General features: G+C 43.4%; 1 protein-coding gene across 10 annotated transcripts in view; it reads right to left on the bottom strand.

Annotated features, from left to right (window-relative positions):
* neo1a (neogenin 1a) overlaps positions 1-23,573 on the bottom strand; it is a 155,287-nt gene that overhangs the window by 91,602 nt on the left and 40,112 nt on the right. For all 10 annotated transcript variants that reach the window (XM_085274958.1, XM_085275030.1, XM_085274967.1 and 7 more), the window contains exon 2: positions 7,332-7,655. In XM_085274958.1, the coding sequence (XP_085131084.1) occupies positions 7,332-7,655 (324 nt within the window). The remainder of the gene's footprint in view (positions 1-7,331; positions 7,656-23,573) is intronic.

The raw sequence follows: 23,573 nt of genomic DNA, 5'->3' as shown, positions 1-23,573 counted from the left end.
ATGAACTCAAAAGGAAATAAAGATAATGGGACAGGATCATAGCACATCATCGTTTCATGTAGAAAGGGAGATTATAAAATCTCTCAGAAATCACAGTCCATTCGTCTTATATAACATAACTCCTGAGTCCATCCTCTGTTTGAATCAATCTGTTTTAGAGTTCCCTCCTTTAAGGCCACGCTTCTTTGAGTTTTCTTTTGATTGGCTGCCCCTCTGTAACAGGAGGTTGGAAGTGCAGGTGGGCGGGCTTACATGCTCACAGAGAGAGCTGTGTGCCTGAGGATACAAAAATGTGGGAAAGCGAACATTGTGAAGCCTGAGCTTCTGACTTACAGCTATTACCTTTACAATTACAATTTTATGCCATATTTAATCTAACATTTGAGCAGCATATGTGACTGAGAAGACGATCCTCTTCAAAGAAACAAACACAAAAAACTCTTTATACAAAAAACTTGATTTAGCAGTGACTTGTGTGATGAGGACTTTTTTGGGAGACAATTTATAGGAGCAAGATTAAGTCGTTGCAAAAACAGAAAAAGCTTGAAACAAGCCTGTGTTGAAGCAGCTAACGTGTGTAGCAACAAACTTCTGTTGCACCGGTGTTCAACTGGAAAAATTCTGAAAGCATAAAGACAATTAAGTGCGTAGGTGTAAATTTCTATGCACACACACAAAACCACACACTAGACACTGCGGTGTCTGGAGAGTAGAGATAGGGCTGTCTCCATCAGCCTCTCCACCTACCCAGAGGACCTAATCAGTCAGTGAATACACGTAAAATGGAGGCTGTCATCTACCTCCAGCCCAACAGACTCCCCGCCGACACTTTTCTCCCACTGCCAGCCTCTAGAGAGCAAAAAAAAAGATGGATCTTTCCCAAAAGCTCCATCCTCAACCAAGATATCCTACATCATGCATCATATTTTCTCAGCTGCCGAGTTTCTCCGTCCTCTTTCTCTTTGTCCTGTTTAGTCTCATCTTTACAGTTAGATCCAACTACTCATATACCAATTTCTGTTTTGTTTTTTATTGTCTTTGTATTTCCAAATTTCATGACTTTTGTCCCAAAGATAGCTACATGTTTTCAATTTCATCTTAACATATGATGAAAGCGCCTAAGTGTCTCTTTCTTCGCCTTTATCTCGAGCTGACTTCACTCCTTCCTGACATGTGCCAGAGAGAGATGAAAATCAGGGTAATGGAATCCACTGTGATCCTGACACTGCTTCCGGGACAGAACAATTCATCACTGCAACAACCCTCAACTCAGCAGGAAAGAGGCACATAATTGGGTATCAGTGGGAAACGCCTTTTTGCATTGGGAGCAACCAGAATCTATGCTTGGATTTTTGGATTCTTCTGTCCATCCAAAAGAAGAACAAAATTCCATCAATCAAATTTACAACTCGACAGACTGGCGACCCACCCAGGGCGTACCCTGCCTCTCACACAGAGGTTGCTGGGATAGTCTCCAGCCCAATGGCAACCCTGAATTGGATAAGCGAATGAAGATGGGTGTCTGGATGGTCATCCAACTTTATCGGCTTACACTGGAATGCCAAAATTATAAAGGAAAGCCAAGTCGATCTTATCCCGCTTTCCACAGTCACGCAAACTGTGCATTACAGTTGTTTCGCTTGTCATGCATCTGAAAACTTGTTAGCCTGCTTATGGTTCTTGCAGTGAGTAAGCTCATGCCTGTGAAGACATCTGTCAGCATGCAGATCAAAGGTAACTGTAATGCCTGACAAGCTATATAGAAATTTAAAATACACTACTGCATATTTGAGGTAATATTATTCCTACGCAGCACTTAACTGCGTTTGAAGAGACATGAATTTTTAAAAACAGTCGCTCCAAATCACAACAAATTGACTGCAGGGTGCAGATTAAAGCCTGGATCCATCTGCAACTGTTGTAGGTGTCAAGTGTAAACAGGACATGAGTAAAAATCACCACCCTGGGGTTGCACGTCTCTGTCAACCAGTCAAGTTTTGATTCATATCAGTCCACAATCATTTAATATATGCAATACGTAGAGACTGCAGGAATTTAATTGGTGGGACCGAACCAACTGCTTTCAGGCATTGGTGTCTTTGAATTCCAACTCAGTATTTTTTTAAAAATTCATTTTAGTGTTGACATACTCAAGATTTGCAATGTAGACACTCTCAAAAACAATAAAAAATTCATGAGGAAAAACAGATGTGGATGGTTTGTTTCTTTTTTGGAGCTCCTCTGAGATTTTTTGTTTTGGAGATTTATTATTCTATATTTTAGATGGAGCTATGTAACTGCCGTGGCCACTGTGGGCCTGCAAAATGGGTGAGTGCTAGAGCCTGTGAATACCGGTGAGTGTGTAGAAGCAGTTGAAAGGTGGAGGACTGAAAGGATAATAAAGAGAAAATGGAAGACTGTGAGGGGTAGTAAAGGGAGTAAAAAGAAAGGACGGGAGGGTGATTTAGTGACTCAGAGAACTGACAAAGAAAGCAAGACAAAGGTGAGAGAGGTAAAGGAAAGAAAGGGAAGTAGAGGATGAATGAATGAAGTGAACACATAACCCTCAGCGAACAGCTGAGAAGCTCGTGGGCGTGAGTGGTTAGACGTGAGCTGATTGGGCTGTATCGGCGCACATAGCAGGGAAAAGACCGGTGTTTGTTTGTCCTTGATTTTATTTGCTTTGTGTGTTTATTATAAACAGGGTGAGGTTTATATATTGATCCTAAAAAGGGGAGAAAACAAAGTTCAGAATATCTAAGGAGGACTCGCATGCTCTCCAGTGACCTAATTAGACTTTAGCCAACAGAGACACACAATTGGTAAGAAAATATCTTTTTTAATTCTCACATTAAGTATAATTAATGTTTCACAGAATGAACACAATTATAGCGTAGTGGTTTATACATTCACCTAACAAGCAGAGAGCACAAGTAAGTCTGATCCCCCGGAGGAAAGACAAATCCCTTTGTGGTTGAGTCCCAGAGGCAGCCGGAGTTACCTAAAGAAATCTGCTAAATCAAACATGCAGAGCCGCCCACTGTGGTGACCAACTTGTGAATAAGGGACCAGCCAAAAGTAGCTTTCACAGCAAAATAAAACACATAGAAAGTAGAAATCATTTATACAGTGTTCCAGAAATCAGGTGAGTGCAGATGGGTATGTATCCAAGCTGCATGTAAACCTAAAAATGGTCATTCTTAAGCTTTAAGAGGCCAATAAAACCATCCTGATACATGTATTTCTAGGTACTCTTGCCTTAAAGCAGCCACGTCCATCTCTGACGAACATTTTATAAATACAATCCGTGTTGAGTTTAATATTTCAACAGAAACTTGAACTGCAGCGGTCCCTGTCATGGCTGGAGGAAAGGCTGTATGTGATGAGCTGAATGCACCGAGGTAGTTTTAACAAAGATTAAACCGAGCTGCCAAAGCATATTACTCGAGCCACCTGGTGAATGTGCGAGTTTGTCAAAACTTGACGCAATCGCGCCTTAAAAGGCTAAAAAAAAAAAGTCTGCCTGTCCTTAAGTGAAACGTAATGATATGCCGCTTATAAAAAAACAGAAACAAAACAAAATCACTCAACTCAGATAAAATCCTTTTCAAAGCGGGCATATAAAGCCATGTATCCATTCATTCCCTTGCAACCTTTTACCATTTTATTTACCCGAGCCACTGAACGAAGAAAATGTACTACACACAAAAGAGTCATTCAAAGGAAATCTTGCGAACCATGGCAACCTATTATGTTTCATCCCAATTGAACGTCTTGATCCGTGTTTGGCTGACATCCATTTTATGTTGTGAAAACACAGCTGACTTGTGATTATTCACAATATGTAAAGATGTCAACTTAACTGCAAGTACAACAAAGTGCCTCCGACAACAGCACAAAGCGCTCCCCCTGCAACGGTGATGCAATCATCCTTTTCCACATTTTCAAGCCGTCATTTCTCCGGGGGGTGTGACGCACCCCCTCCCCTACCCCCCTCGTCAAAAAACAGATTAAAATACATCAAAAAAAGGGGATTAAAGAATCTGCCGACACTCCTAAATCCTTCAAAAGGCGTCCGACTCTATCAAAGGATGAGTACTATTAAATATGAGGCGACACATGTGACACGTGAAGGGTGCCGGTGTTCAGTTTATAATTTCTGCCACTGTGGGGAGGGGAAAAATGAGATTTCAGTGAAGCATGATATCAAAGCAAAGCAATAAGTGGCTTTTGCCATCTTTATATGCCGGAGTAACCTATAGGTGACAGAAAGAGAGAGAGTGCACAGCAGAACAGAGGTGAAGCACTTGATTTGGCTGCCTCATGTACATACACAGACGTCAGATAGGAAAAACAAACCAAATAGGCTCCAAGACAGTGAGAGGGCAAAATAAATTCTCCATTTTCTCATTTGGGGGTTTCCCTGTTAAGCGGCAGTGAGGTGGGGCTCACCTCAAGCGATTCTTAAAGAGGGCTGAGTTCAAAGCGTGCCGGTGGGAGGAGAGACGGCTGCGTGGGAGAACAGCAGACAGTTAAGATGGGATTTCTCATTACGCGCGTCTCGCTCTGTGTCCTGGCTAACACTGCTGTATACCGCTCACTCCTTCTCTGCCCTATAATTTCTCTCACTCCCCCCCCCTCCTTTTCTCTCTCGCATAGACTCAAACTGAATGCATAAGATTGCGCCCCACTAGGCCACATTCCCCTTCTCTTTCATCTGAGCCCTGCTTGTGTTTCCACACTATGTGACTGTGCACACACAGAGGCTAAAACACACACAGACAGACTGGATGACAAAGCGAGAGCAAAGAGGGAACACAAGGCAGAGAGATCTTACCGTGTGTACATGAATGAGAGCTCAGAGCTAGGCTATGAAAAATAACAAATGTTGAAACTGAAAAAAATCCTTTAAACATCTCTCTATATAAATATATGAAACAGGACTTTTAATTGTTTTATTTCTTTACATACAGTCATTTTTAAATAATTCCCACGTCAGCTGAATGATACGAAACAGTCTGAATTACTTCACTGCATTTTAAACAGTGATTTCCTTCAGATTGGTTACATTCCCGTGTGTTCTTCTAACCGTGTTTTGTCTTTCACTGAATCTAAATACTGTTTCCACCTTCACTTTGTGCATATAAACAAACAGAACTGAAAAAAGTCAGGTAGCGGAGCCCATCAGGGCAAAGAGGTAAAGCGGGAGAGCGCGGCGCTGTCGTGATTGCGTCGCTGTGTGGAAGTAGACGCGTTTGCTCGAGAAGAATGAGCAGCACGTCCCCTTGCAATCAATCCCAGATATTACCCCGGTATTTGTCAGATATGCTCCCTGCCACGCCAGCCATCCGTGACTCATTCCGTCATTACATCGGAGAGGTCACGCCCACTCCACCCCTGCCTGCGCCATCGTTCCAGGGTCTGATGGCGGCCTAATGGCCTGCTCTCTCTACACTGCAATTAACCTTTTTATTGGCCACCTGCCAGACAGCTGGAGATACAGCAGTGTGCGCGCGCGTATGGGCTTATGTAAGCGCGACCATAAATGCGTCTGTGTTTATATGCACATGCACAGTGGCTGAAGCTTTTAAGTCTATAAATTACCATGTGAGCAGCGAGCCCCAGAGCACGCATGTGCACGTGGGCCTATAAAAGCTGACAGATTTCACCTGCTACTCTCGTCAAATAGAAATTGATTGAATCTAACATCCCATCATGTTTGACCCAGACAGATCCCACTGGCTGTGATGCTGTCTCAAAGCGGAAACACATCTTGGAACAAGAACTAAACACGTCCCTTTTGCATTATAGGCGAGCGCAGGGGGAGATATTATTTGTACTCCAGGAGCACCTGTCTCCCACCCCTGTCGCTGCTGGAGTAGAAGTAAATGGCAGCTGTAAAAATGATTCCAATTAAAATGACATTTCTGTAAATATGTCATCTTCCAAAGTTTCATCAAATCTGTGCCACTGATGCCAAACATTGCATAGTTAAAGCTACCCCGTGGAGTTTTTGACTTATAGTAGCACAAATCCCTGTTTTCAAAACACAAAGACGGGCGTGCATGCAACAGGGACGGGTGATAATTCGCGTGGAAACACTGTAATGTGCCAGCAAAGACTGTATCCTAGTAAATGTGCACACAGTGTAGATGAAATTGGAGGACAAAGTGCATTCAGCACATTTGTCTTCATGAAAATAAATATAGATCTAATTTGTCTGTTCACAAGGAAACTCCACAGAATCATTTTAATGCTGATATCTTTTATTTGACCATCCGATGTTTTATTTTAAACCCTGCTGCACTCTAATAGTATTATATCCTTTTCCCAAGGGAAGTCGTATCTGCGAGATCTCGTCTCACACACAGTTAGACCGCGAGCTTTTTGAGTGAAGGAGAAAAAAATCTTTTCGATCTCTGCAATGCTAACATACTGCTTCATTACTTTGCAATTCAAAAACCAATGAAAAGTAACAGAACGGCAGGCGGACAGTAACTTTACACAGGCGCTCGCTGTCTGAGAGGCTCGCTATACCATTGTCAACAAGAGGTCTCTGTCGAGTGTCTTTAAAATGTGGCGGAGCACGGCTGAGCAGAAAGCACACAGTAAATGCATTCTGTGGCTCCTGCAGCTGCAAATTGAATTTTGGGGCATGACTTGACTCAAAACACCTAATAATCCCACGTCACTTGCTGTTCCCGAGCTGAACAAGGTCACACTGTACAGCGAGTAATGAAAAAAAGACCCTTTTTACAAGCATTTATCCAAATGCATTCAGGCTCCGGCGAGGTGAAGAAATTTAAAGAAAAGAAAGCACAAATGGCCGAGCACCTGAAGGACAAAAAACCCCCAACAGAATAAGAAAAATAAACCACAAAACCCTTTCATGTATACGGACGCCACATGTCTGTGCACATATAGCATGCAGTGGTGAAGGGGGGAGCATAGCAAAGACTGACAGGTTTTAAGTCACTGCACAAACAGCTTTTGTTTCTTATGACGTCTCATTAGCCCTGACAAAAAGTTAAAGCTGGGATTATCTAAACCTTATCGCCTCATTTGTCAATCAGCTTTTGAATGTGCACACTCACTCTGATGTGACAGCCAGCACAAGTGCAAACACGTGTTGGGAGTTCAGCAGGTCTATAAAGCACTTGCTGGTAAACACGTAGTCTAGTCAATGCTTTTCGGCTCCATCCATAATCTCACAGTGGCTTTTGAGTGATCAACAGCTCAACAGTAACTACAACACATTTGAAAGCATAAACCAGAGTTGAGTTTGGACTGTATCACATGCTGGCTATGCTGATTAATCTCGCAGTCCTTACCTGCTACAGAGAGGCGTGCCGTGCGGCTGGAAATGGATCCCAGGTTCTCAATGGTGGCAACACACTGATAGGTTCCTTCGTCTGGCTTGTTATGTTTAGAGTGGACCACATGGCTGAAGAACAGCGTGCCGTCGGGCAGTATTTTTCTCCTCTCGTCTGAAACCAGGCTCATGAAGGTGCCGTCTTTCTTCCATTCGATGTGTGCCGGCGTGGCTGCGTCGCTGTGTGCAGAACAGTTGAGGAAAGCGGAGTTCCCCCGGATGGCCAGCGTGTCCTGGGGCTCCACGGTGAACCAGAAGGGGCTGAAGGGCTGCACTGCTGAAGCTGAGGAGCAACAGAGGGGAGAAGTGAGATGTCAACACAGAAAGTTACGTCAGGTCCACTTTTCTCTGAGCGCTAATGAAAATTAGCGAAATTCTTGCTGCTCTCCAGCAGCTTATCAGTGGGCGATGTGGCTTGAAGATCACACCACAATTATGGGGGCAGATTCATTATCAAGGATGCATTGCTCAAGTTTCCCCAGATGATCATTCTCTATCATTCTAAACACCTGATTAGCTGTGTATACAGTGGATTAAAAAGTCTGACAATTTGAGTTAGTGCTCTATTTCTCGTTTTTACATTGATTTTATTCTGAAAGTTCCTGCAGGAAGTGGTAATATATAACACTGATATAACACTGATGCTTCTTCTGGCTGGTTGCCAGGTCGCCTCCATTCTTTATCCACCAAACTACGCCACAGCTATTCACACTTCTTGTTAGTTGAAATGTGAACAGTGCTGATATTTCTATACAAGTTACTCTAAGAATTTTATTCTGAAAGTCCAGTCTCTTCAAAATAAAGCACCTGTATGTAGCAGGTGGTAAAAACCAATCACAATTTAACACGGTCAGATCATACCAGTGTATCCGTTTTGATTTCACTGATTCCAGCATGGATCTTCTTTCCGTAAGCTTCAGCTTCTTTATCGGATTACTAATCAGTAATCGAGTGTAACTACTATCAAAGATCAGTAAAGAAACATGCTTGCGGTTAGGCTGCAGCAGAGGGTTGATGAAAGGTGCGAAATGCTTGCAATCACTCTAAATTGCACAACACTACTATCTGCTTTTTCAGTTCGGTCACAGCATATCCTAAGAAGTCGCTGACATCAATGGCGTGTTTCAATGCTCACTCTAAAAATGACAGAACACTGCAGGACTCCAAGTGCCCCAAACACTGAATGAAGTGTTCCCGAACCAAAACATCTTTTTGTTCATTCTATCTTTCAGCCAAAGTGCCTCGGCCTTATTCCAGAGCCTCAAAGAGGCTTTTTATTATGAAACCACAAGCCTCGCTGGAATTGGGCAAGAGGAACTGACAAATTTAACCAAGTCTAGCCTCCCTGGCAAGTTAATATCACGTCTTGCGTTATCATAAGTACAGCGTGCGGGGAAGGAGTAAACACGCAGGAACGCGGCTGCCATTTCCTTTCCTCGAGCAGAAATGGTAACATCACATTGACATGAACAGTGCCAAAGTGAGAGTAAGTAAAATTGCTTTGCATTCACCTCATCCATTATTCAAGCACTCCCACTGTAAGAGTCACACTGTGGTATTGTTTAGATAAATAACACCAATTATCAGTTCTGCAGGGATGGGGCAGAGCTTGAAAAATAATTAAAGGGGTATGAAGGTATTTTAATAATTCAACGAATGGAGTGAAATAAGTGGCTGAGTGTTAAATGCAGTTTAAAATATGCCTGCTCTCTTCCAAGGAAATGGCATGTCTCCGGGGGAGAGGGGAGAGCAGAATGCGATAGAAAGAGATGAAGACAGAAAATGAGAGAGTAGTGTGAGAGCGAACGAGGGATCCTGTGCCAATAGTTCAGCTATTTAACTACTAGAAGATAATTTCTCTACCTTGTGGCGTCCTAGCGAGAGATCCAAGATTGAAGTAATATAATGCATGGTCCATTATGGTGGCAATATGAATGCTTGCCCTCTGTGCACTTAGTTGTCTTGAAAGCACAAACAATTACAGAGAAAATACTGTTGGAAAGTGACTGAACTAAATAGAAACAGATGCAAATAAATGTAAGCCGTTTTCCCACTAAACTGAGCAGTCAGACCCCACACTAATTCACTGATGAGTGGACCAGAATACTGAAGAGGAAGTGTGCCTGCATTCTGTCTCAGTGTACAGCAGGGACCTTGAACAACTGAATTGAGGCCTGATATACGAGCACAGTCCCTTTAGAAAGATCTGTGTTAGCAGTTACTTTACAGATATCCTCCTATGACTGCTCTGGCGCCATTTCACTGCAGTTGCGGAGTAAATTCAAGCAAAGAAAACTTTATTAGGCTGGGTAATGCACAGAGTGCGCAAGAGCTCAAAACATTTTGAAAATCCCTCCAGGCAGAAGTGGAAGTGAAATTCAAGTGAATAAACAGCAGTAATGAATAAAATATACAATGTTCTAAACTAGCCCAAAACATTTCTAACTGCAGCTCTTAGGAGGCAAGTGAGTGGCTTCTAATTAGACTGAAGCAAGTAGCTAATTTCAGGAAATCAACAAATTCACAGCGAGCCTGCTTACATATTGGGCAGAATGTGACAACACTAGCAAATGTGTTTGACTCATGGTGTATAGGACAGATGGAGAGAGACTTGAGGGAGGAATTCGTCACTCCAGCGGACCAAAAGCACCATGACATGCTTAATCATCTCTGCATTACACTGCTGGAACAGTTGGGTGTGTGGGGCTGGGCAGCTCGTCTGTGCCCAGGTTTGGCTCCCCTCCAGTCAAAAGACCATCTTCAGCTGCTCTCTATCTGAGGGAAAAAACTGAATGGGCTTGAAGGTCCTACAAGCATCCTATCAGAGTCAAAGCAGCTGGCTTTAGCAGCTTTTCATCCCAATTGCAGAAACAGTAGGGGAGGGCTTAGCTTCGGCTCTACTTTTGAGAAAATGGCAAACCATCTGCATTCAGCTGCAGACACAACAACCAACGTCTGTGCACTGGGATGAACCAGGGGTGTAAGGAGTTTGATGGCAGGCAATCGGCTTTTTGGCAGCATCTAACTAATCTTCTGTTAGAATCTTTGACTCATTAACACCATTTCTGCTACTAATCTCAATTTCTCCCTCACATTACCTTCAACCGCTCCTGGCAGATGGCTGCCCCTCCCTGAGCCTGGTTCTACTGAAGGTTTCTTCCTGTTTGAAGCGAGTAGTTCCTTATCTATCGCCAAGTGCTTGCTCATTTGAAGTCGTCTGATTGTTGGGGTTTCATTCTATTATTGTAGTGTCTTTACCTAATAATACAAAGCTCCTTGAGGCAACTATTTTTGTCATTTGGTGCTATATAAACAAAACTAAATCCAATAAAACTGCAAACAGATTCCAAAACAAGGATGCCAACGTTAGTGGCCAAAGTTCAAACGGGTGCGTTTCACGTAAAGGTGGGATTGTGTAAATCAATGCCGAACACCCTGGACTCATCTGCAGACTGAACAAATATTTTGACAAAAGGCGAAAGCAGCATTCCAAACCGATGACTATATTTCATGTTTCCGTCTTTGTAGCATGTAGAGAAACACAATCATAAAAGAAGTTTCACATAAAGCGCAGTGTAGCCAGCGTATAATTTCTCTCCTCTAGAAAGCAACTAAAAATAACCAACTCAAGGCAAATTTATCTCTTTCAAACTCCCTCAGATTATTTATAGAAAATGAGGGAAAATGTATGAAAGCACACAGAGCAAAATCCATATTTCACCAATTTAATGGGTCCCTTAGGAATAACAACAAAGTCCCCGTATCAATAAACAGGCTTCTGAACGCTAACCTAAAGCAATTCCAGTGACGTAAGGAGAAGCTGGAAAAACCACACCCGTGACCGATATTTAAAGGTTCACTAGCCTGAATTGTCGCTCCTTGTTAAAAAGAGAGGACAAGCAGCCAGCACCTCAGCAGGAAGCAAGGATCTCTATCTGCAACATGTGATTAAAAAAAACAGAAGAAAATGCACAAACATCAGTATCTTAGAGTAAAGACAAGCTTCAACCTTTATGCCAGAGCTGAGGGAAAAAAGTTTACTTTTGGCAGCTAACAAGGTTCCGAGTTATAAGCCTGGAAAAAAAAATTGTAATGAACACAAATAGAACGAGCAGTGGCGTGCCGATGCACTGTGAAGTGCTCGCTGACAGAAAACTCAACAGAACTCATGTTCTCATACATCAAAGTGCAGAAAAACCAAAACCTGCTGAAACAGAACATAATGAGAAGAAGGGAGATCAGTTAAATTTGCAATGACAGGAATTTCTGTCTCTTGTATACATTTGTTTTTTGTCTTTTGCTCACACAGCCAGATGATGGCTATATGTTTCCCAGAGAAATGCAAAGTGCACCTTTAAATGTTTCTTACAATAGCACTGAAACACAGCGGGCTTTTAACAGCACAGCTGTAGAGTTAGAGGAGGAGAGAGGGGTCAGAAACCACATTACAGTGTGAGGAGTCTAATCTATTCGGGCCCCCATCCGTTTGTGTTTGATAAATAGAAACCGCCACACCAGGCAACCAGTGAGAATAAGTCGAGCGGAGAGCAAGGGGCTAGAAAATGGGCTTGTCTGCTTGATAAGCATGGGCTGTTACCTCTGTCCCAAATCCACTTTTCTCCGCAGTCATAAAAGGTTTGGGAGCCCAGCTTAAGGTGGTGCTGCGATATACTGCAGTGCTCCCCCCCACTCGGATATGAGGAAGACAGAATGGAGATGTGGGGCTAGTGATGAATTTCCCCCACGTCCTGACAATGTTAAAAGCACGATTTCAGACATTACGGAGATTACTATCTAGGTGAGGGGTGTGTGTGTGTGTGATAACTAGTAAGCCACAACTTCTAGCTCTCTTCCCGTGAGAGTTTAGAAAAGTAGAAAAAGGTGTCTGCATCAACTGTGCGAGGTCATCTGCACTGACCCCAGATACCGGTTAACAATTTCGGCAAATTACAAAGTCAGCCTCGTAACATTGGGTGTGTTAAAAAAAAGAAATCTCACTGAAGGCAGTAAAGAGTGGGTTGGCGAGGGTGTGCTCTCTGCACAAAGACCCCCTGTTCTCTCCTATTCTGCACTTGGCCCAGCAGGAAGCCTACTCCCTCATTGACCCACCGCCTGACAGCAGTCATAGTGACTGCCTTCCTTATTGAGCCACTCTTGAGGCAGAACAGAGCGCTCTGGAAGCCAGTCGCGTTTTCAACAACCGAGGCTCTTCTGTGGCCTGATCTTTATAATATGTCACTGGATCTCTGAGCTGTAAGCCCTTTGTAAGAAAACAAGCCAGGAAAATCGTTAGTAGCGCATCGGAGATGAATGGAGGCCTTCAGTGCAGGTAAAGATAGATACAGGATGAGGGCCTTTTGTAATTTACCTGAGCACTTCAGGCTCCTGTCTCTGTGCTATTTCCATATCTTCACCGTTTGTTCTTCCAGGCAGAACATCAGGCTGCTTAAATGACACTAATGGAAATGGTTGTCTCTTCTTCCCTCCCACACTCTCCTGTGCTTTTCCTTCATTTTTGCACCCTGAGTCCGTGTCTCTTTCTGTGCAGTCTTTCATCCAGCCTTCTCCCAAAACTTTGCTCTAAAGCCCATCTGTCACCGTCGAGGACCTCTGGGAAATAACCATGAACCTAAGATCGAGCGTGGTGGGACTAGGTGTCTGCAATGTAGAAATGGAGAAAAAGCTTATTTGAGGCATGTATCTATTTAGTGGAAAAGGTGTCCTTTTCAAATTAAGAAAACACAGCCTCCCGCTCGAATTAATGTGCTGGGCTTTACTTATATTAAATTAAAGAAATTAAGATTTATGTAGAGACTCTGTGTTCGTGCTTTCTAGAGATTAGCCCAAATAATCTGACTATATGACTTTTACCATCTTCTACTATCTTTTACAATGTCAAGCTAAAGGAAAAGAGAGTTGGTGTTACAACCCAAGCACTCAACAATGCCTGATGAGCCTGATCACGGATACCACAACCCACTGATTCTGGTATTCAAAGCATTCCCCGCAGCACTTCATGAAATGAGGAGTTAAGGCCAAGCCATACAGGGATGGACAAAATGACTGGGGTCCCTAGCTCACACACTGGCTGTCCTACGCTGGCACCAACTCAACTGGCAGATTAAAAGAGAAAAGGATCCAATTTCTTCAGCTCAGAGTTCTCCATCATCCTGTATACTGGCTGCCATGGTAAAGCTCCAGAGGCCCGGAGGCAACATGACAGGGTCACCAGTGAAGGAGGGTCACCGCAACGGCATCAGCTCTGGTTGCGCTGCAAATTGCCAGAAAATGGTATTCTTAAAAAAAACGTCAGTCTCTTTTTTAATCAGGTGGAGAGAAAAAAAAGATCTTAGTGAAATGATTCACTGCTTAATAGGATTAGCAAATAGTCTGAGTGCAAGACGCCGGCAAAACTTCAAATGTGGACCGCCACGGCCAATGTGAAGACATTAAGTGAAGGATTTTTATTCAGACCTTTTTACTCTTTACAGTACTGAATGTAATGGTGTCAGGGTATAGTATACCAGTGATTAATGACTACCTAATCCCACACAGGCACAACTGACCCCAACTTCCTGCTTAGTAGCAAAGGAGCTCAGTCCAAGACCACCTTGGAGCCTTATTTCAATGCACTGCCTAATGAGAGGCCTTAAAACCAGGCTCAACACCAAGTGTTAGCAAGAAACTGGATAATGTACAAGCTACGAGGAGGCCATATCGAGCGACGCTTAGACCAACATTTACCATTCTGAAAGTCAGTGGTAAACATTACTCTTTGGTTCACAGATTATATGGACTGAGTGATTTAAAGAATTAGAACATTTGAAACTGATTTTTCATCATTTAATAAAGCATTTTAAGAGCAGCTGTTTGCAGGAGCATTTGATTTAAAGTAAGCGCCAACATCTGAAGCCTAAACGTCTTAGTATCCATGCAGTGGCCTATAAAAAAAAAAAAAGAGAGAAAAAAAAAGTGTGTTTGTGTATTTTCCAAACATCAAAAGAGAATGCTGGAAATTAGGTTTTGAGGCAGTATCTGGCTTTTTTTCTTTTCTCATTAGTCCTACAAATACACACCTTTTATGTCACAGTTCAATGAAAATGCCAAGTGGTGATCAGGAGAAATAGTCTGCAGGGGAAAATCTCTTAAATGCACACTAATTCATGCTTTGCACTCATTAGTGTAGCATACATTTTTCATAGATGTTTACAACAATTACATTTGGAACCTGTGTTTCCAAAATATGCATATTTATATCCCTGTGGCATGCCTGTAAACAAAATATGTTCTTGACTGTGCATTCGGCTACATTACATACATAATTTTATATTAAACTTACTGGTTATTGAATTATATATCCACCGCTGTAGACTGTATTATGAACTCTGGTACAAATAAATGGTTTAATGGTTTAAACAATTAATAAAACTCTTCTTTGGCAAAATGATAGAGGCAGGTATATTTCTTTCAGTAAAACTGGACACAAATACTGAAAATAGGAGGGGAAAAAAGACATTTAAATGAAATGCTGGACAGAGCTTTCAACAGCCGAGTGTGATAAGGGAGACCCAGGAGGGATTGGTTGGATGGGGAACCCCCTCACCTCATCTGGTAGCGATAATTAACCAGTACTGATTGAGGCTCAAATTCCCTCGCTTATCAACCTCCCCCGTGGGCTCACAATGAAGGATTGGCCCACAGAGACGAGAGCAGCCCAGACAGGCATTCTTTGAGAGCTGGTCTTGAGATAGTGCAAGACAATGATGAAAAAACCCACTTTGCCTCACGCAAAGTAATTGGAACGCAAAATGGCAAGAACGAGCATGTTTCTCAGGCTAGATGGACACCCACAGAGCAGTTGGACTAAAGGTTACAACCATCACTTAATGCTTGCGTTTGAGAATTGGACTAACCTTTTCTAGCTGCTGAAAAAAAAGTGCTTTGAGAGAAAAAGAAAAAAGAAAAAAAAAACTCACCATGGCAGCAGATGCCATTATCTGCTATTTTTTAAGTAAAATGCCCTTTAAATTGCACTCTCAAACAAACTAACAACTGCAGAGACAAACGACGCGCTTAAAATACCACCAGAAATCAGCACATAGTACCAATCAGTACGAACCGTTGAACTGTAGTCAGAAAAGACGAACAGGAGGGGAAATCCATATCGTCTTTTGACCCATAAAACATCGCGATGTCATTCAAATAATCTGGTAGCATGAGACAAGTGACTCAAAATCTGACAACATTGTCGAGTGCTGCTGTGAGCGCGACAAAGAAAGAATTGTGAAGATCTCATGTGAGATAGCATTGTACAGTAATAAAGCTGGAGTAACAATAATACATAGGGGGGGGAAGAAAGAAAAAAAGTGGAAATGTCTTCCAGATGCCTTGTGGCGATAAGTTATCTGATGAGGCTGTAAAACCAGCAAGCACTGGGCAAAACGTAGCCAGGAAGTAGTCGACACACCAGGCAGATTGGGGCCAAGTTCTGAGCAGCAACACATGAGATAGTCATCTGAGACAGGAAAGCACATTCATTTTGCCACCAGCTAGCTCCACCCTGTCCCCACCAACCCCCATACTGAAGAAAATCATGTGGCCGTAATGAGATATCCTAGAGATTTTTTAATGAAACACAATATTATATTCTCTTGTGCCTGTTTTTTCTCTTTCCTCAGCTATCACACTCACTCACACAAACATATACACACAGAGAAGAAAATCGATATAATCCTCTATGCCTTGCACAGTCAAACACCCGGCAATTTATCAGCATTGGATTTCAAAGTCTGGGTCTTTGCCTATTTCGTCCTTGACTCCTGTCATTTATTTGCTCTTATTTTTTCTTGAGCACAACAGGAAGAAGTAGAGAAGGAGACGGGGTGTGTAGGGGTGTGGGGGGGTGTTTGGGAGGTGTAGGGGGGGGCTTGCTTACAGTACAATTTCCACACACTCTACAGTTAAGTAGAGCGGTTGGTACAAAGAGCTAGAGATAAAAGTGCAGGGCACACTGAACAACTCTGCCAGAGGTCACATCCAGCAATTCACTTGATCACAGTGTTTGGATCTGGCTCCTTTGAGTGGTCAAGTGTGGCCAATCTTCCTCTGATAAGTCAGATGCCAATTACCAGCCCAGACAAAAACATTTCAAACTACCCCAGTTTCTCCTCTTGTCGAGATAAGCATCAGCATGCAAATTCTGCTAATTACAACGGAGCTGAGTCATAGTCCCCCCCACTTTCAAAGCTCCCTTTGAGACTTATTACACTGGCCTATTGCTGTCACATATAGATAAAAGATAAGAATTATTTTCCCATAAGAAAGGGGGGGGGGGGGGGGGGGACACTAGCATTAACATGGTTGTCAGTTTCTTCTCACAAAAGAACTTGAAGTTTTTCTTCTATGCAATAATCCCACAGCTCTGCCTTTAACATAGAACAAGATCCTTACAACTAAAAACATGCATTTATGAGGAGTGTGCATATATGCGGGACGACTCTTTTTTTTGTTCTTTTCAGACTGGCTTCAAAGTAGTTGACAGAGAGGTGCAGTTAGTGGGCTGTTGATAAAAGGGAAGCCAGTCGCTGCGTGTTCACAGCGATTTGGAGGAAACCATTTAACACTGGAATACGGGAAAGATCAAAGCCTTCGAGCCAACACTGGGAGGGAGACTCAATTACTATTTTACTTGAAACCGGATGCTACCCCTCTGGAAGAGACCCTTAAAATAACTCTGGAAAAAAATATCCATGGCAGCTCGGAGAAGTGGGGACTCGGGAGGGAATGCTATCTGAAGACAGTGCTGTAATAACGTTGGAGTTAAGTGCGGTTACAGGGGTTAAGTGTTTGCACCAGGGGCATAGTTAGATTACAAAATGAAGATGCTGCGTGAGGCATGAAGGTCTCCTAGATATTATTACTGTCGTGTACGAGATAGCAAAGCTGCCTTTTAAATGATGAAAGCACCTTTTTCCCCCTTTTGGGAGAGTAGCAATTTTTTTTCACCTTACACTTCTGGCCTGCAATCATAAACCATTTTCACACATGAACTCCAGACAACAGCCTGAGATATTGTTCGAAGTTGCCCTGAAAGACGTGCAGCAGACGACAGGAGATTTTCTGTCAGATGTGCTGGGCTTTATTCAAACCGATGAAGCCGGTCTAACGTCCTGCCTGACCGATTCAGACATCTGCCTTCTCACATGCAGTTCATGTGTCAAATACAGATATATTTAGGACAACTCCCCAGTCACTGCAGATATCATCCTATAGCCAATCTGAACCACGACACACATTACTGATCTGACCCTTATTTACTGGGATTAACATGCTGCCTTTCAGGGGACATAGAATAAAGGGATGGGATGTGCTTTACTCACATTTACTTACTAAATCTATCATCAGCAGCTATGAGTCTTTTTCAGTGGAATTTCTACTTTACAGGCGACTAGTGTAAATGGGCCAGAACTTATTATAGTTCTTTACACCCATTCATACAGCAGTGTATTCTGTGCTGCTTTCTATTACACATGCAATCACAATCTAGTGGATTGGGGTTCAATATTTTGCCCAAAGAAACTGGGAACTGAACCACCGACCACAGTAACTACTGAGCCAGACAATGCCAGTGGGCCAAGGATTGAGATGAAAGATAACTAGAAATATAATCTGTCCAGCATGTCCTGGACCTACCGCAGGGTCTACTCCTGGTAGAATACCTCCCCTAGGAGACCCCCAGGAGGCATCCTATTCAGAAGTCCAAACCACCATAATATGGTGGAGTAGTAGTGGCTCTACTCTAAGTCCCTCCCAAATAACCAAACTCCTCATCCTATGAATAAGAAAAAGTCCAGCCACCCTTCAGAGGAGACTTTTCACCACTCGTATCCCTGATCTCATTCTTTGGGTCACTACCCAGAGCTTGATGCCGTGGTTGAAGGTTAGGATAAATCAGCCGCTCCAACCCGTCAGTCACTCTCCCCTCACTCATGAACAAAGTCCACGCCCACCCCTGACATATGAAACTCCTCCACTTCAGGTTTAATCCTCGCAAAATGGGTTTTCTGCTCATAGTTCTTGTCAATGTCCACAGCAAAATAGATATTAGAATTCAATATATATTCTAATCACTGCATCAAGAGCAATAATAGCAGCATGTTCAGAAAGAAACTTTTGAAAGTGAATCGTTTTATTCCATGCTCTTTAGCAGACAGGCAAATCGGAGGAGACTGGTGCTTGGTAAGTGTGTAAAAGTCAGGCTTAGTGGGCGGAATGAAGCTATCTGTTGATCCTCTCATTCCTTAGGGACCACCTGCTGTTTCTTTCAGTCGGCAGGACTGGCTTTTCATGCATTCATTTCCATACAACTTGCCCACTTCTGTTCAACCATTACACTTTATTGTTTGCACCTTTGTTCCACTGTAACCAGCTTTCCTCTCCTTTATGCTCTGCCGCCGAGTGTGAAGCCCGTGCCAGTCTCTAAGGATGTAAGTACAACAAAAGCAGTTGGAGGATGTGGCACCAGTGGCACGAATGGGAGGTGAAGTATAGCATGAATATCATAAACAAGGCATCGCATCACCACACATGCTGACAAAAAAAACTGCATTCCTGGTCACGGAGACTGAGTTTCTCAATAACACATGCATGTGACCTGCATTGCTGCCCATTCCATACCGCAGCTCTGAAGGGCCCTTCTTTCTTTCTCCTGCCCACCGGAGGCTGATGGCTCATTACCGAGTGAGCTTATCTCTGCTCTCAGTCCTGTCGGCTCAGACAGCGGGAGCTTCCCAGGCTTGATGTGGATGCTAATGTGGATCATATTGCAGGTGAGGAAGAGGCAAACTGATGTGACAACAAGACAGAGTAATGGGTCTTTTTGTTGGGGAGTCAAGACTTCAAGGGAGGGGAAAAAAATAAAATAAAACGGGAGGACACAGCAAGGTGAATGTCACTCATGGCGCATTTGTGCGAACATCTCAGACAGAAAAGGCGAGGGGAGGGGGGTAGGGCGCACTCATTTGTTTACAAAAAGAATTATGGCTACATGGCCTCAATCGGTCTGGTTTAGATAAGAGCTGAATGAGAAAGGTGCTCGTGTCCCAGCAGCCACAAAAAGGACTGTGATTCAATCTCAGTGGCTATCATTCCTCACTATCCAATCCCTTCCACGACAGTATCACGGTGCAAACTATGTGGTTTATTCCTGAAACACGAATGCTTGCGTTACCATGATATGAAAAGATGAAACAGTAGCTGAATTTAGACGGGAAAATGTCACTCGGTTGGCTTGATCTAACAAAAGCTGACTGTGTATCTTAGCAAAGGCCAAACAGATTTACTAGCAGTTTTTGTTTCCCTGTGCAAAAATATCCACGGGCATGGTGTGCATAGCAGTTTTGCCACAGTTAAACCAAAAGGAACCCGGCTTCACCAAACCACACGTAACAGATGTCGATGCGTGTTTGAATACTTCTGATTGAAAACAACAAAAAGACGGAACTCGTTTCCGTAGCGATGGCTCGTTTGTCTGTGCCAATTACGCCATCTAATTCCCAAATCAACTACGGCACCGCTCGAGCCGTAAAAGAGTCCTATCTGTGCAGCTGCTGGTGCGTCTCCGTCATCAGGTTAGATAAATGAATCCCATTTCCTGCACACTGACGGACTGCATCTCGCCTCTATTGTGTGACGTGATAACGTGAGTGCACGATTGTACTGCCTACAAAGCAACACATTTAACCCATCAAAGAGAGACCCCTCCCACCGCCCACCCACCTTTCTTTCTGCATCTATCAGGTAGCTCTCACAATAAAAAAAAAAAACACAGGAAGTGGAGACCGTGAACACTTGACACAGGCTTGTCCTGTTGCAGATCTGATCAGAGTACAGCTGAAATTCCCTCTTATCTGTCAGTAACGGTGTGTAAACAGTCAGCCACCGAGCATAACCAGCTTGTGCCCAACTGTTTACACTATATCATAAGCAGACGTAATCTCTCCCTGAGCAATCTGGGTTTGAGTTACCGCCCACCTCCACCACCAGTCCTCATTAAAGAAGCAAAAAAGGAAAAAAACAAAACAAAAACATTCCCAATAAGGCTTGGGTGAAGTTTCCTCACTACTGGCTCAAATGTGGCGGTCAAAACTGCTTGCACCTTAAGCTCTCTTATCAATCTTACCAGGGAGGCTGGTATCAAAGGACCATCAATAAAAGATGAGAGGATTATGTATTTAATATGCTACATATAGCTTACGTGGTATTGCAGCCATAAATAATTCACTGTCTAGATAGTGTCCTGTATATCGCTGAAGCAACACTTTTCCTCATGTTGAGGCTCAGTTGACGGCCTTCTGTCAAACGCAACCTGCACACAACATCAACTGTGAAATTCTTATTGGGAACGGACTTTAAAGTTATGATGAATTGAGTGCATCGAGCTTTAAAGGTATTGACCCACTCTGTGCTCACAAACTGCATCGTGCTGCATTGCTACCCAAACAACAGCGTTTCTCAATGATTTCATCCTTAAGATCCCGGCGCATAACGAGCCACTACGCTCCGGCGAGCGCTGAGGTCTGGCTGCATATCCATGTCTCTGTTAAGCAAAGCTGCTGAGTAAATAAGTGGCTGAGTGGCAGTAACTGATGAGCAGTAATGATTTGTGTGCAGTGCAATCTTTCCCCCGGAGGGCTTCATGCACACCACCCCCAGCAAACCCACCCAAACACCACACTGAAGCAGGAGCTGCAACCAGAGGGGGCAATCTCTGGCCCTGAACCCATCTAATCCTCAACACAAGACTAGGGCCCCTATGAGAGTGTGTGTGGGCGTGTGAGAGCGTGTGTTTTTTCAAGAAGCGCATAGCAGCACCCCATGAATTTATAAATATACAAGTAGTTGCTGTAGCCGATCAGCTCTGCGTATGTGTGCACGAGTATATGGAAGGCAGGCTGACTGAGGTTAGGACAACACATCTGCTGGGAAAGAGTTGTTTCAGCCATGCAGATTGGCCATTAGTAACAAATGGGCCGAACGCAGTCACGTCCAACGTAACCATTCCTCATCAAACAATTTACCTCGATCGTCAGCTGGGACGACGCACGAGACTCTAAGCGCTAAGAAAACAAAGACACTATTAGCCAGCACAAATAGTTTTCATATTTAATAGCTTCCCTCGACCAGAGTGCTTCTCGACACGTTCCCTTGTCTGCTCTATCATGCCTGGGTGTTTGCTTAAATTATTAATGCTGGCCTTACAGGCTGCAGGTTAGCAAGAAAGAAAGAAAAAAAATAGGTAGGGCGGTAGGATGTAGTGCGCCGGGGCCACTTCAGACCTCGTTTACATGCTTGTGGGGATTGTGATTGAGTGTTCACCTGCTATTCGCCCAGTGATGCCAGCTGTGCTGACACGGTGGCTGTGGATTTACTTGTGTACCCAGGGCATTTAATATACATGCGTGTCCTGTAATGTGGACACAATAGAGGTGTAAATCCACACGCGGAGGATGTGAAATTTAAGGCACAGGTTCTGTGATGAAAAACGAGCACAGCGGGAAAGCTGGAAGTGCACATGCCGAGAGTGGCTGTGGTCAAGCGATACGAGGAGCTGGTCTGCCCCTTGGTATTAGCTCACAACATAGACCCTAATTATCTTCCTGCACATGTAACAGGCTCTGCTTTGTGCTGCTGGTTACTCAGACCAAAATTTAAAAAGCTGTCAAAGAGCTTTGTTAACATCTAGGTTCTGATGACGACACTCAGAAGAACCTTTACCTTTAGCTTCTCTTGTTATTCTTTTCTTGCTGAATTCCCATAAAAGGTGACGCGCATATGAAAGCAAAAAGAGTAACTGACTTCACAAAATTACTGTGGAGAAATGAAAAGCTTAGAAATATCTGTGTTCCAGTGAAGGCAAAGGCACACAATTTTTACAAAGAAAAACAAGGTTATAGCTATGTGTCACCTTCTGTGTGAAGCCAAGAGCTCCATGTTCATAAAGAAGTGAACACTGGGCCACTAGGGGGGAAAAAAAAGAGGATTTTAATGACTTTATTTAACTCCTGACAGCACTCTGGGCCGACTCCAGCTCCACTTTTGATGGGTGGTACGGATGCAGGGGGCACCTTTGTTCAAGCTCGTAGGCTCTGGCACTTTAGAGAAAAGTGAAACTATGAGAGTAATTTAGCAGAGCAGCGTGTGTGTTGTGTGCAAGTGTTATAAGCTGGGAAGGGTTGAGGCACGGGGACTACTTTTATCCATATCCATTTGATTTCCTGTCATGACCACAGACAGCACAAAGGGGTAATGGAAGACCCGTCCTGACGGGGGATTATGGTAATGGGCACCAAAGCAAAACGAAGCAAAGCTGTCGTCCCTGTTGCACTGAACGCACAACTTGTTACGAAAATATGCACAAATAATTAAAAACTTGCTAAAAAAAAACCCCTACAAATATTCACAAACACCTGAAGGCATGAAAAGCTTGTTTTCAGTTCCTCACTCTTTAACTGCCTTAGAACACATTTTCTGTCACATGAACCTGTTTGTACATGCCTCTGGGAGCGGGATAATAGGCTTTGACGCTCAATCTATTTTAGGGTCTAGCCAAAGCACTGGCAACTGTGCACCATCACAGCCTAACACTGTACATGAAAGGCCTGAATGAATGATGAATCCATCCATTAGCGTGAGGCTTCTGGAGTGTTACAAGAGCCCGGGTTCTGTTTTCTCCTTTCCTTTCTGCATTTGCGGGAAGAGAGCAGGAGGGCTGTCATGCTGAAAGGCAGGGGTGATAATTGGTCTTGGCTCTTTTGATGTGAAGACAACGCCATAATCCGTCTTAATCATATTAAGGGGACCCTGCTTAGCCAGCAAGGGCCATCTAGCTATAGCTAAGATATAGGTAATGTCTTTTGCCGTTAATCTGAACACGCAGTAAAAAGCAACATGCTGTCCTTTCAAATAGCGGTGATTAAGAAAATTACTCTCTATTCTAGCTCTTGTTTACTTTTAATATCTAAATTACCCACAGGTGTCCCTATATTCATGCATGACATCATCTCAGCGTCACCTTTCCAGCATTTGTCTTTGTACTCAAACACGAAAAGCCCATCAAAGGTGAAAGCCTTGATGAAAAGGCTTAAACGAGTTCTTAGAGCATACAGCTTGTCATGTCAGCAGGGGGACGAAGGACAGAGAC

The sequence above is a fragment of the Mchenga conophoros genome, linkage group LG1 (genome assembly GCF_057382185.1).
Source record: "Mchenga conophoros isolate Kocher_MC1m ecotype Shallow Benthic linkage group LG1, M_conophoros_male_GT1.1, whole genome shotgun sequence".
NCBI lineage: Eukaryota > Metazoa > Chordata > Actinopteri > Cichliformes > Cichlidae > Mchenga > Mchenga conophoros.
The sequence above is the reverse complement of the archived record's forward strand: the minus strand, read 5'-3'. Positions and strand labels throughout refer to the sequence as shown.